At 42.4% G+C, this 12,458-nt stretch overlaps 1 protein-coding gene across 1 annotated transcript in view; it reads right to left on the reverse strand.

Annotated features, from left to right (window-relative positions):
• The window catches only part of LOC110508088 (protein phosphatase 1D), a 14,746-nt gene extending 8,420 nt beyond the window's left edge, over positions 1-6,326 (reverse strand). Inside the window, exon 1 of the mRNA XM_021588532.3 lies at positions 5,581-6,326. Within this exon, the coding sequence (XP_021444207.3) occupies positions 5,581-6,124 (544 nt within the window). The 5' untranslated portion in view covers positions 6,125-6,326. The remainder of the gene's footprint in view (positions 1-5,580) is intronic.
• Positions 6,327-12,458: the final 6,132 nt, after the last annotated feature.

Consider the following 12,458-nt stretch of genomic DNA (forward strand, 5'->3'; position numbering starts at 1 on the left):
AGCTCATACCAGACACAGATGAAGACCTAGCTAGCCAGCGAGTAGCTCATACCAGACACAGGTGAAGCCCTAGCTAGCCAGCGAGTAGCTCATACCAGACACAGATGAAGATGATTGGTGTATTTAAAATGAGAGTTAAGGTGATGTCACCTTAATAATGAATCCTAGTGTTTGACATGGGGGAGGAAACCAGTAAGGAAGGGTTGGAGTTACAACCTACAGGAGGGTATCTCTCCAGGAACAAGGTTGGAGTTAAAACCTACAGGAGGGTATCTCTCCAGGAACAGGGTTGGAGTTAAAACCTACAGGAGGGCATCTCTGCTACAGAAGTGTATCTCTCCAGGAACAGGGTTGGAGTTAAAACCTACAGGAGGGTATCTCTCCAGGAACAGGGTTGGAGTTAAAACCTACAGGAGGGCATCTCTGCTACAGGAGTGTATCTCTCCAGGAACAGGGTTGGACAGCCCTGGTTTAGGGTATCATTAGTGACACATCCATTGGCAAAACAAGTAGTTACTGCACAAGTTTGTTCCAGGTCAGCACTCAGCACTAACAAACACATGACTCATCTAATCCAGGACTTGATTTAGTTGAATCAGATGTGTTAATACTGGGCTCAAAGACAAATGCACATCCTTGAGTTTTCCCAGGTCTAGATTACAGTTTGTATCCACTGTGTTCTAGTGACTTGACAGGGCAGTCGAAAGAACCAGAGCGAATCGCTGATGACCGCCCTAAATACGACTGCCCTCACAGCTGATAGGCCAAGAGACTTGGGGAGTGGGGGGGGGGGGGCATGGTCTTTCCAGATCCAATAGAATATGCTGCTTCATACACTCTCCTTCACAACCAACAATATCAGATCTCACATGCTGCCTCGCCTGCCTCCTCCAGCAATTTGTTATGTCATCGAGGTCAAACAACCGTCGTCAACTCTTTCCAAACACGCAGCTGAACCGTTGTCATGTGTATCGAAAGCAAACAGAGGAAGGCACTTTGGGAAAATCACATTCCCGGTAGCAATGTGCCGTTCGTGAACCATTAGTTATTTTATAAACTTCTCTTTTTACTGACACAAGGAGTCAAAATTCGTTTTTCCTGAGTGACTCGTTCATTTTGAAGTTTGTTTGGCCTGCTAGAGCTGTGCCAAAAAAAAAAAAAAAAGTTAATTACTTCATTATCTGTTTGCAATGCACATCAGTGACATCTGCTGGTCAGTAATAAAATAGCAGCGTGTGATTATCAGATGGACGTTTTTTTTTGTCTCCTCCTCCACTGTTTTCATCAAAACTCTGTGGCGCAGCAGAAGGTCGCTGGCTTCAGAAACCTATAATCAGTTGGAATACCAGGCTCACATCTTACATATCATGCCTCCCCTTTTGATGCGGTCAACGTGACTATTTTTCAACAACAAAAAACAAACATAATCTATGTTATTATTTAAGGATGCTTAAGACAGAAGCTTCATACTATACTAAATAAAAATGAATTATTGGAACCAAATACCCTAACGTCCCTGACTGTTTGTGGTGCAAAGTTCCCTACGCTAAGCTACCGGTCAAGTGAAGCTTTTAGTACAAAAATATGAACTACATGAGAATAAAAATAACAATTTGTTCTTAACTGACTTGCCTAGTTAAATAAAGGTAAAATATATATATATATATATATTTTTTTAAGTACGTTGTCCACTAGAGGTCGGTGTTTGAAATCAGCTTGGAATCGAAGAAAGCACCGGAACTACGACGAAAATCAGTGTGATCTCTCATATGTTACAACACACGGTTTGAAAAAGCACGTTATCAAAATTAATCTTTCCAACTTCAGTGTGTTCAAAACAAACAGGAACTGAAATTTTAAAAATAAATAAAAAGCTCCAACTGGGAAAATTGGATTTTGCACGATCATCCAACTCGCGAACTCTGGCCTCTTTCTAGAGCTCCAACTTTCTGACCCGAAGATCACTGACCTCATGATTTGACCCCGTATTTTTCCTGAGTTCCCAGTTGTTTTGAACGCAGCATTATCTGCTTCACAGTGTTGAAGCCTTCCTCAGAGCTCCTGTATAAAACGTAACAGCACTAGCCAGAAACACTCACATCGGTGCCACAAAAGAAGAGAAGATGCAGGCAGGTATGCCGTTTTTAGTTCAAGATGATTTGTTTGCAATATGTTGATCTACGGGCTGAGAGAGCTTCATAAACTGTTTATTGATTGTGGGGTTTTAATAGTGTGAGAAGACAACCACGTGTTTAGTGAGAATCGTAACATAAAAAAGGTACACACTAACTTCTAGCTCTTAACTAATATCGATGTCCAGGCCCCAGGGGAAATCCAACTAGCATAACAAAACAATGGTAATATGACCCCTCGGTGACCCCTCGGTGACCCCTCAGTGTAAAGGTGAGACTCTCATGAACATGTACCTGCCGGTTGTTTTGCTCTAGGTCCTCCAGCACCAGTTAAACTAAAGGAATGGAAGTATATATGGGGACTGTTTATAGTGACAAAAATGTACAAAATAATTAATTAAAAGAATTAAAAGAATTAATTAAGATCTTTCTTATCTCGCTCTCAGATATGATAGACACTTCGGAACAAACTTCCTTAAATATTGTTTGGTGGGACTATCCCTTCTTCCATGTCGTGAATCTGTTATTCAATGTGTTTCTATGGGCTAATAGCAGTAAGGACTATCTGTTATTCAATGTGTTTCTATTGGCTAATAGCAGTAAGGACTATCTGTTGTTCCATGTGTTTCTATTGGCTAATAGCAGTAAGGACTGTCTGTTGTTCAATGTGTTTCTATGGGCTAATAGCAGTAAGGACTGTCTGTTATTCAATGTGTTTCTATTGGCTAATAGCAGTAAGGACTGTCTGTTATTCAATGTGTTTCTATTGGCTAATAGCAGTAAGGACTGTCTGTTGTTCAATGTGTTTCTATGGGCTAATAGCAGTAAGGACTATCTGTTATTCCATGTGTTTCTAATAGCAGTAAGGGCTATCTGTTATTCAATGTGTTTCTATTGGCTAATAGTAGTAAGGACTATCTGTTATTCAATGTGTTTCTATTGGCTAATAGCAGTAAGGACTATCTGTTATTCAATGTGTTTCTATGGGCTAATAGCAGTAAGGACTATCTGTTATTCAATGTGTTTCTAATAGCAGTAAGGACTATCTGTTATTCAATGTGTTTCTATGGGCTAATAGCAGTAAGGACTATCTGTTATTCAATGTGTTTCTAATAGCAGTAAGGACTATCTGTTATTCAATGTGTTTCTATGGGCTAATAGCAGTAAGGACTATCTGTTATTCAATGTGTTTCTAATAGCAGTAAGGACTATCTGTTATTCAATGTGTTTCTATTGGCTAATAGCAGTAAGGACTCTGTTATTCAATGTGTTTCTATGGGCTAATAGCAGTAAGGACAATGTGTTTCTATGGGCTAATAGCAGTAAGGACTATCTGTTATTCAATGTGTTTCTATGGGCTAATAGCAGTAAGGACTGTCTGTTATTCAATGTGTTTCTAATAGCAGTAAGAACTATCTGTTATTCAATGTGTTTCTAATAGCAGTAAGGACTGTCTGTTATTCAATGTGTTTCTAATAGCAGTAAGAACTATCTGTTATTCAATGTGTTTCTATGGGCTAATAGCAGTAAGGACTATCTGTTATTCAATGTGTTTCTATGGGCTAATAGCAGTAAGGACTATCTGTTATTCAATGTGTTTCTAATAGCAGTAAGGACTATCTGTTATTCAATGTGTTTCTATTGGCTAATAGCAGTAAGGACTATCTGTTATTCAAACATTTTTTTAGATACCTCAAGGGGTCTTAAATTTCAAAATAAAATAGCAAAATTATCATTGGTATGACCTTCTGAAAACAATTCCATATAGCTTAGTAGTTCACTTTATTAAAGAGGACTGGGATAGGTTATTTTCTAATAGGATTAACACAGACTCCTCCGACTCAGCGGCTCCATACACCTGCTCCGACTACCAACTGTCTGCTGTCATATGCCCACATGAGCATCAGTGGCGGCCCGTCACTCAGGGAAGGTGGGGCAGAGCCGTTTTGCATGTTATTTTGGCATTAATACATGTCACATATCAGTTTAAAAACAAATGTAAACGTAACAAAAAATACTAAATGGAGTTAATTAAGCCTCCATACAAACATGGTCTCTTTTTTTGCTTTCTTGAGTAAGGCAGCTCCAAAATGCAGGTGTTTCAGCCCAGTTCAGTGCTTTCTGTGGTGGTGGGGCAGTCAGAGGAAAATACGGAGCGTAGGGGTTGGTTAATGTTCTCTAGTTGCGCCTTGATTGGGTAATGTTCTCTAGTTGCCCCGTGATTGGCTCAGTGTTCTGTCACTCATGGGGACACTACCTAACTGCCAAATCTAAGAGTAGAGCTTGAAAATTCAAGCCACTTGGGTGCTGCCATAGAGTTTACATTAGAAGTGCTCATCCAAGAAGGCTCCAGGTCATTGACCACAGGTAAAATGCCATCAAATCACATTATATCTACTGTAGCTTTGATTGGACCTTATCATGTCAACGTCATACTTTCAAAATCTTAGCTAGCAATCATCATCATCATGAATCAAGTCAAACAATTTACTGCGCTTTTTAATCCTTGTCATCTGACGAGAAATTATATAGATAAAACGTATCGATGCTCATCGGCCATAAACATTACACAACAAGTTGGAAATCACAAATTCAACAATGAGTGGTTTGGAAGTAATCAGTGACTATCTGCAAGCAATCAATCAATCAATAGCAATCAATCACCAGCCTGCTATTCAGTGGAGTGTGTGCTCATCGAAGACAAGCAATATATTCAAGAGTCGTTCACAATCTAGTTCGGTTGCGGACACAACTAGAGCTCGTTTCAAATGTATCAAGAAATATTCTTATTTGTATGCCTAGTAATCAACACGTGTGGTTTAAACAATGTACAAGTCTATCACAAATGACCGCTTCAATAAGCAAACCCCTATGCTGAAGGACATGTGGGGTGGCAGGTAGCCTAGTGGATAGAGCGTTGGACCGAAAGGTTGCTGGATCGAATCCCAGAGCTGACAAGGTAGAAATCTGTCGTTCTGCCCCTGAACAAGGCAGTTAACACACTGTTCCCTCCCCGGTAGGCCGTCATTGTAAATAAGAATTTGTTCTTAACTGACTTGCCTAGTTAAACAAATGTGAAAGAGAGGCTTCAGTTCGCCGGTAGGGCTCTGGGCATTACGAAATGAGTCGATAGATTTGGACTTTTTCTTTTGATTTTGACGAGTCGAAAAGATCCGAGTCAGTAAAAAGAGCTCAACTTCCCATGACTAATTCACGGAACCCCCCTCGCCCTGTTGAGTGTGACCTGATAGGTTGGAGGGGTTTAGAGAATCATCTTTTTCTTTGCTCAACAGACAGATGGCAAGTCGTGGTATATTTATTTTACTAGCCAAGCCTGAGAACCCAAACCACACATCCAGCCTGTGGTGGCCATTTCATTCTTAGCGTTTGCACTACATGCACACAAATCCCAATGTACAAAGCTAGCTAGATAGATTATTTAACTTACATAGCTTTTTCCACATGGCATGGTGGCATGCAACGAAACCTTTCCGAATAGCTGCACACACTTCTTCGTCATCCTTGGACCAAAAGCCCCGCTGTTTCTTGATGAATTCCCACAAATAGTCCCTTGCGAATTGCGCTGCTTCGCGGCCTCCGTGGCCATCGAACACCGCGAAGAAAGCCACTGAGCGCTGGGGGTGGTTATCGCTCTTGGTCGCAGCCGGAGTACTCTCCACTTTCGATCCTGCCAGTGCAGCAGTTGCAAAACGTTGGTTCCCATTTTGTACATTTTGTGTCCATGTAACTGTAGTGGATGCAGAGGCAGATAGAGGATCGTTGTGTGCAGTCCGATCTTGATGCTCGTTTTCAGGCTTTTCCGGCACAATGTCGGCCGTCGAGCTATTCCCTTTGGTCTCATCTTGTTCGTCCGAGTTCAGCTCGTCTTCCCCCGGCTCGGGCTCCATTACTACCTCGGTAACATCCTCCATGTATTTTCTGCCTCCCTGATCGGAAAAAACACTCACTCGCATCAACAATGCGTTTTCCATGGCTGTAGAGACGTCTTTCTTCAGATGCTGGGGGTTTGTAGTACCTAAAAATGGTTTCAAAAGTATTTTAAGTTAAGTTTATGGCAGCTTAATGATCAATCGCCCGCTTTCGGTCTTTGTTTATTTTCAAGCCTTGTAGGCATGCTCAGGAACGCATTGACGTCAGAGCTGTATCGACTGGGGGTAATGTCCGGAAAAATGCACCAGTGCGCCACCTACTGGATGTGTAGATCTAAATGTATTTGTCACATACTTCATAATAAACAACAGGTATCGACTAACAGTGGATCAGATCGCTTATTTACGGCCATTCTCAACAATGCAGAGAGAAAAATAATTCCACGAGGAATATATACAGGCCTACATAGTAACAATAGCTTGGCTATACAGTGCCTTGCGAAAGTATTCGGCCCCCTTGAACTTTGCGACCTTTTGCCACATTTCAGGCTTCAAACATAAAGATATAAAACTGTATTGTTTTGTGAAGAATCAACAACAAGTGGGACACAATCATGAAGTGGAACAACATTTATTGGATATTTCAAACTTTTTTAACAAATCAAAAACTGAAGAATTGGACGTGCAAAATTATTCAGCCCCCTTAAGTTAATACTTTGTAGCGCCACCTTTTGCTGCGATTACAGCTGTAAGTCGCTTGGGATATGTCTCTATCAGTTTTGCACATCGAGAGACTGAAATGTTTTCCCATTCCTCCTTGCAAAACAGCTCGAGCTCAGTGAGGTTGGATGGAGAGCATTTGTGAACAGCAGTTTTCAGTTCTTTCCACAGATTCTCGATTGGATTCAGGTCTGGACTTTGACTTGGCCATTCTAACACCTGGATATGTTTATTTTTGAACCATTCCATTGTAGATTTTGCTTTATGTTTTGGATCATTGTCTTGTTGGAAGACAAATCTCCGTCCCAGTCTCAGGTCTTTTGCAGACTCCATCAGGTTTTCTTCCAGAATGGTCCTGTATTTGGCTCCATCCATCTTCCCATTAATTTTAACCATCTTCCCTGTCCCTGCTGAAGAAAAGCAGGCCCAAACCATGATGCTGCCACCACCATGTTTGACAGTGGGGATGGTGTGTTCAGCTGTGTTGCTTTTACGCCAAACATAACGTTTTGCATTGTTGCCAAAAAGTTCAATTTTGGTTTCATCTGACCAGAGCACCTTCTTCCACATGTTTGGTGTGTCTCCAGGTGGCTTGTGGCAAACTTTAAACAACACTTTTTATGGATATCTTCAAGAAATGACTTTCTTCTTGCCACTCTTCCATAAAGGCCAGATTTGTGCAATATACGACTGATTGTTGTCCTATGGACAGAGTCTCCCACCTCAGCTGTAGATCTCTGCAGTTCATCCAGAGTGATCATGGGCCTCCTGGCTGCATCTCTGATCAGTCTTCTCCTTGTATGAGCTGAAAGTTTAGAGGGACGGCCAGGTCTTGGTAGATTTGCAGTGGTCTGATACTCCTTCCATTTCAATATTATCGCTTGCACAGTGCTCCTTGGGATGTTTAAAGCTTGGGAAATCTTATTGTAAATCCGGCTTTAAACTTCTTCACAACAGTATCTCGGACCTGCCTGGTGTGTTCCTTGTTCTTCATGATGCGCTTTCAACGGACCTCTGAGACTATCACAGTGCAGGTGCATTTATACGAAGACTTGATTACACACAGGTGGATTGTATTTATCATCATTAGTCATTTAGGTCAACATTGGATCATTCAGAGATCCTCACTGAACTTCTGGAGAGAGTTTGCTGCACTGAAAGTAAAGGGGCTGAATAATTTTGCACGCCCAATTTTTCAGTTTTTGATTTGTTAAAAAAGTTAGAAATATCCAATAAATGTCGTTCCACTTCATGATTGTGTCCCACTTGTTGTTGATTCTTCACAAAAAAATACAGTTTTATATCTTTATGTTTGAAGCCTGAAATGTGGCAAAAGGTCGCAAAGTTCAAGGGGGCCGAATACTTTCGCAAGGCACTGTATATATACACGCGAGTGTGCAAGGTGGTATTGAATGTGTCACCGTCTGTCACCTTGATTACTCACATTTCCCTCGACCTGTGCTCCTACGTTGTAAACTTTCATTCATAGGCTAGGTTGTAGCAACCTCATGATGGGGATAGGGAACATTTTAGTATCATGCAGTAGCCTAAACCTATCGCTGTTACATTGAACAGGGTGAATATGAATGACAGTAGCCTAAACCTATCGCTGTTACATTGAACAGGGTGAATATGAATGACAGTAGCCTAAACCTATCACTGTTACATTGAACATGGTGAATATGAATGACAGTAGCCTAAACCTGTCGCTGTTACATTGAACAGGGTGAAAATAAGAACAATCCGAAATTCCTTTTTGATACTGTCGCAAAGCTAACTAAAAAGCAGCATTCCCCAAGAGAGGATGACTTTCACTTTAGCAGTGATAAATTCATGAACTTCTTTGAGGAAAAGATTATGATTATTAGAAAGCAAATTACGGACTCTTCCTTAAATCTGCGTATTCCTTCAAAGCTCAGTTGTCCTGAGTCTGCACAACTCTGCCAGGACCTAGGATCAAGAGAGACACTCAAGTGTTTTAGTACTATATCTCTTGACACAATGATGAAAATAATCATGGCCTCTAAACCTTCAAGCTGCATACTGGACCCTATTCCAACTAAACTACTGAAAGAGCTGCTTCCTGTGCTTGGCCCTACTATGTTGAACATAATAAACGGCTCTCTATCCACCGGATGTGTACCAAACTCACTAAAAGTGGCAGTAATAAAGCCTCTCTTGAAAAAGCCAAACCTTGACCCAGAAAATATAAAAAACTATCGGCCTATATCGAATCTTCCATTCCTCTCAAAAATTTTAGAAAAGGCTGTTGCGCAACAACTCACTGCCTTCCTGAAGACAAACAATGTATACGAAATGCTTCAGTCTGGTTTTAGACCCCATCATAGCACTGAGACGGCACTTGTGAAGGTGGTAAATGACATTTTAATGGCATCGGACCGAGGCTCTGCATCTGTCCTCGTGCTCCTAGACCTTAGTGCTGCTTTTGATACCATCGATCACCACATTCTTTTGGAGAGATTGGAAACCCAAATTGGTCTACACGGACAAGTTCTGGCCTGGTTTAGATCTTATCTGTCGGAAAGATATCAGTTTGTCTCTGTGAATGGTCTGTCCTCTGACAAATCAACTGTAAATTTCGGTGTTCCTCAAGGTTCCGTTTTAGGACCACTATTGTTTTCACTATATATTTTACCTCTTGGGGATGTTATTCGAAAACATAATGTTAACTTTCACTGCTATGCAGATGACACACAGCTGTACATTTCAATTAAACATGGTGAAGCCCCAAAATTGCCCTTGCTAGAAGAATGTGTTTCAGACATAAGGAAGTGGATGGCTGCAAACTTTCTACTTTTAAACTCGGACAAAACAGAGATGCTTGTTCTAGGTCCCAAGAAACAAAGAGATCTTCTGTTGAATCTGACAATTAATCTTAATGGTTGTACAGTCGTCTCAAATAAAACTGTGAAGGACCTCGGCGTTACTCTGGACCCTGATCTCTCTTTTGAAGAACATATCAAGACCATTTCAAGGACAGCTTTTTTCCATCTACGTAACATTGCAAAAATCAGGAACTTTCTGTCCAAAAATGATGCAGAAAAATTAATCCATGCTTTTGTCACTTCCAGGTTAGACTACTGCAATGCTCTACTTTCCGGCTACCCGGATAAAGCACTAAAAAAACTTCAGTTAGTGCTAAATACGGCTGCTAGAATCCTGACTAGAACCAAAAAATTTGATCATATTACTCCAGTGCTAGCCTCTCTACACTGGCTTCCTGTCAAAGCAAGGGCTGATTTCAAGGTTTTACTGCTAACCTACAAAGCATTACATGGGCTTGCTCCTATCTATCTCTCTGATTTGGTCCTGCCGTACATACCTACACGTACGCTACGGTCACAAGACGCAGGCCTCCTAATTGTCCCTAGAATTTTTAAGCAAACAGCTGGAGGCAGGGCTTTCTCCTATAGAGCTCCATTTTTATGGAACGGTCTGCCTACCCATGTCAGAGACGCAAACTCGGTCTCAACCTTTAAGTCTCTACTGAAGACTCATCTCTTCAGTGGGTCATATGATTGAGTGTAGTCTGGCCCAGGAGTGGGAGGGTGAACGGAAAGGCTCTGGAGCAACGAACCACCCTTGCTGTCTCTGCCTGGCCGGTTCCCCTCTTTCCACTGGGATTCTCTGCCTCTAATCCTATTACAGGGGCTGAGTCACTGGCTTTACTGGGGCTCTCTCATGCCGTCCCTGGAGGAGGTGCGTCACCTGAGTGGGTTGAGTCACTGATGTGGTCATCCTGTCTGGGTTGGCGCCCCCCCCCACCCCCCCCTTAAGTTGTGCCGTGGCGGAGGTCTTTGTGGGCTACACTCAGCCTTGTCTCAGGATGGTAAGTTGGTGGTTGAAGATATCCCTCTAGTGGTGTGGGGGCTGTGCTTTGGCAAAGTGGGTGGGGTTATATCCTTCCTGTTTGGCCCTGTCCGGGGGTGTCCTCGGAGTGGGCCACAGTGTCTCCTGACCCCTCCTGTCTCAGCCTCCAGTATTTATGCTGCAGTAGTTTATGTGTCGGGGGGCTAGGGTCAGTTTGTTATATCTGGAGTACTTCTCCTGTCCTATTCGGTGTCCTGTGTGAATCTAAGTGTGCGTTCTCTAATTCTCTCCTTCTCTCTCTCGGAGGACCTGAGCCCTAGGACCATGCCCCAGGACTACCTGACATGATGACTCCTTGCTGTCCCCAGTCCACCTGGCTGTGCTGCTGCTCCAGTTTCAACTGTTCTGCCTTATTATTATTCGACCATGCTGATCATTTATGAACATTTGAACATCTTGGCCATGTTCTGTTATAATCTCCACCCGGCACAGCCAGAAGAGGACTGGCCATCCCACATATGCTCTCTCTAATTCTCTCTCTCTTTCTCTCTCTCGGAGGACCTGAGCCCTAGGACCATGCCCCAGGAATACCTGACATGATGACTCCTTGCTGTCCCCAGTCCACCTGACTGTGCTGCTGCTCCAGTTTCAACTATTCTGCCTTATTATTATTCGACCATGCTGGTCATTTATGAACATTTGAACATCTTGACCATGTTTTGTTATAATCTCCACCCGGCACAGCCAGAAGAGGACTGGCCACCCCACATAGCCTGGTTCCTCTCTAGGTTTCTTCCTAGGTTTTGGCCTTTCTAGGGAGTTTTTCCTAGCCACCGTGCTTCTTCACCTGCATTGCTTGCTGTTTGGGGTTTTAGGCTGGGTTTCTGTACAGCACTTTGAGATATCAGCTGATGTACGAAGGGCTATATAAAATAAATTTGATTGATTGATTGAATATGAATTTCAGTAGCCTAAACCTATCGCTGTTACATTGAACAGGGTGAATATGAATGACAGTAGCCTAAACCTATAGCTCTCAGTGGTGTAGCTGTATAACTATGCCAAATCTTTTCAGCCTCCTGAGGGGGAAGAGGCGTTGTCGTACTTTCTTTGCGACTGTGTTGGTGTCGTGCGTGGCCACGCAGTTGTGGGTGAGCAAGGAGTCCAGGAGGGGACTAAGCACGCACCCCTGAGGAGCCCCCGTGTTGAGGGTCAGCGTGGCGGGTGTGGTGTTGCCTACCCTTACCACCTGGGGGCGGCCCGTCAGGAAGTCCAGGGTTTAGTAGCAGAGGGAGGTGTTTAGTCCCAGGGTCCTTAGCTTAGTGATGACCTTGTAGGGCATTATGGTGTTGAACACTGAGCTGTAGTCAATGAACAGCATTCTCACATAGGTGTTCCTCTTGTCAGGGGCGGACTGAAACAATAATTCAGGCTGGGAGTTTGACTCCATCCCAGGCCACCCTGTTCACGTAAACCACCTGAACGCAAATGTTGTAGTCCAACCCTATTTGTTGATGTAACGGGTACAAAACTAGTTATACATTTGGCCACTATGTTCATCTGGGAAGAAAGTTATCCACATTACAAAATACAAACATTTGGGGCTGACCAACAAGTAGCCTATCTGAACACTGAGTTTTGCTAGGTATGCTATGGCTATGGGTGCACCCTCATAAACTCACTAGGAATATACCAATCATAGCACTTACAAATGCACAAGGCCAGACACATAAAACTATTAGACTACACTCTTTTTTTTTTAAGAGAATGAGATATACAGAGTTAGCTCAAATGTTCAAATGATTATCTTTATATTCAAGCATCAAAAATATCAAAAATCTTCACACACATCCACTGAACTTGAACATAAACTACAACAATGTAA

The sequence above is a fragment of the Oncorhynchus mykiss genome, chromosome 27 (genome assembly GCF_057628025.1).
Source record: "Oncorhynchus mykiss isolate SJ-2025 chromosome 27, ASM5762802v1, whole genome shotgun sequence".
Classification (NCBI taxonomy): domain Eukaryota; kingdom Metazoa; phylum Chordata; class Actinopteri; order Salmoniformes; family Salmonidae; genus Oncorhynchus; species Oncorhynchus mykiss.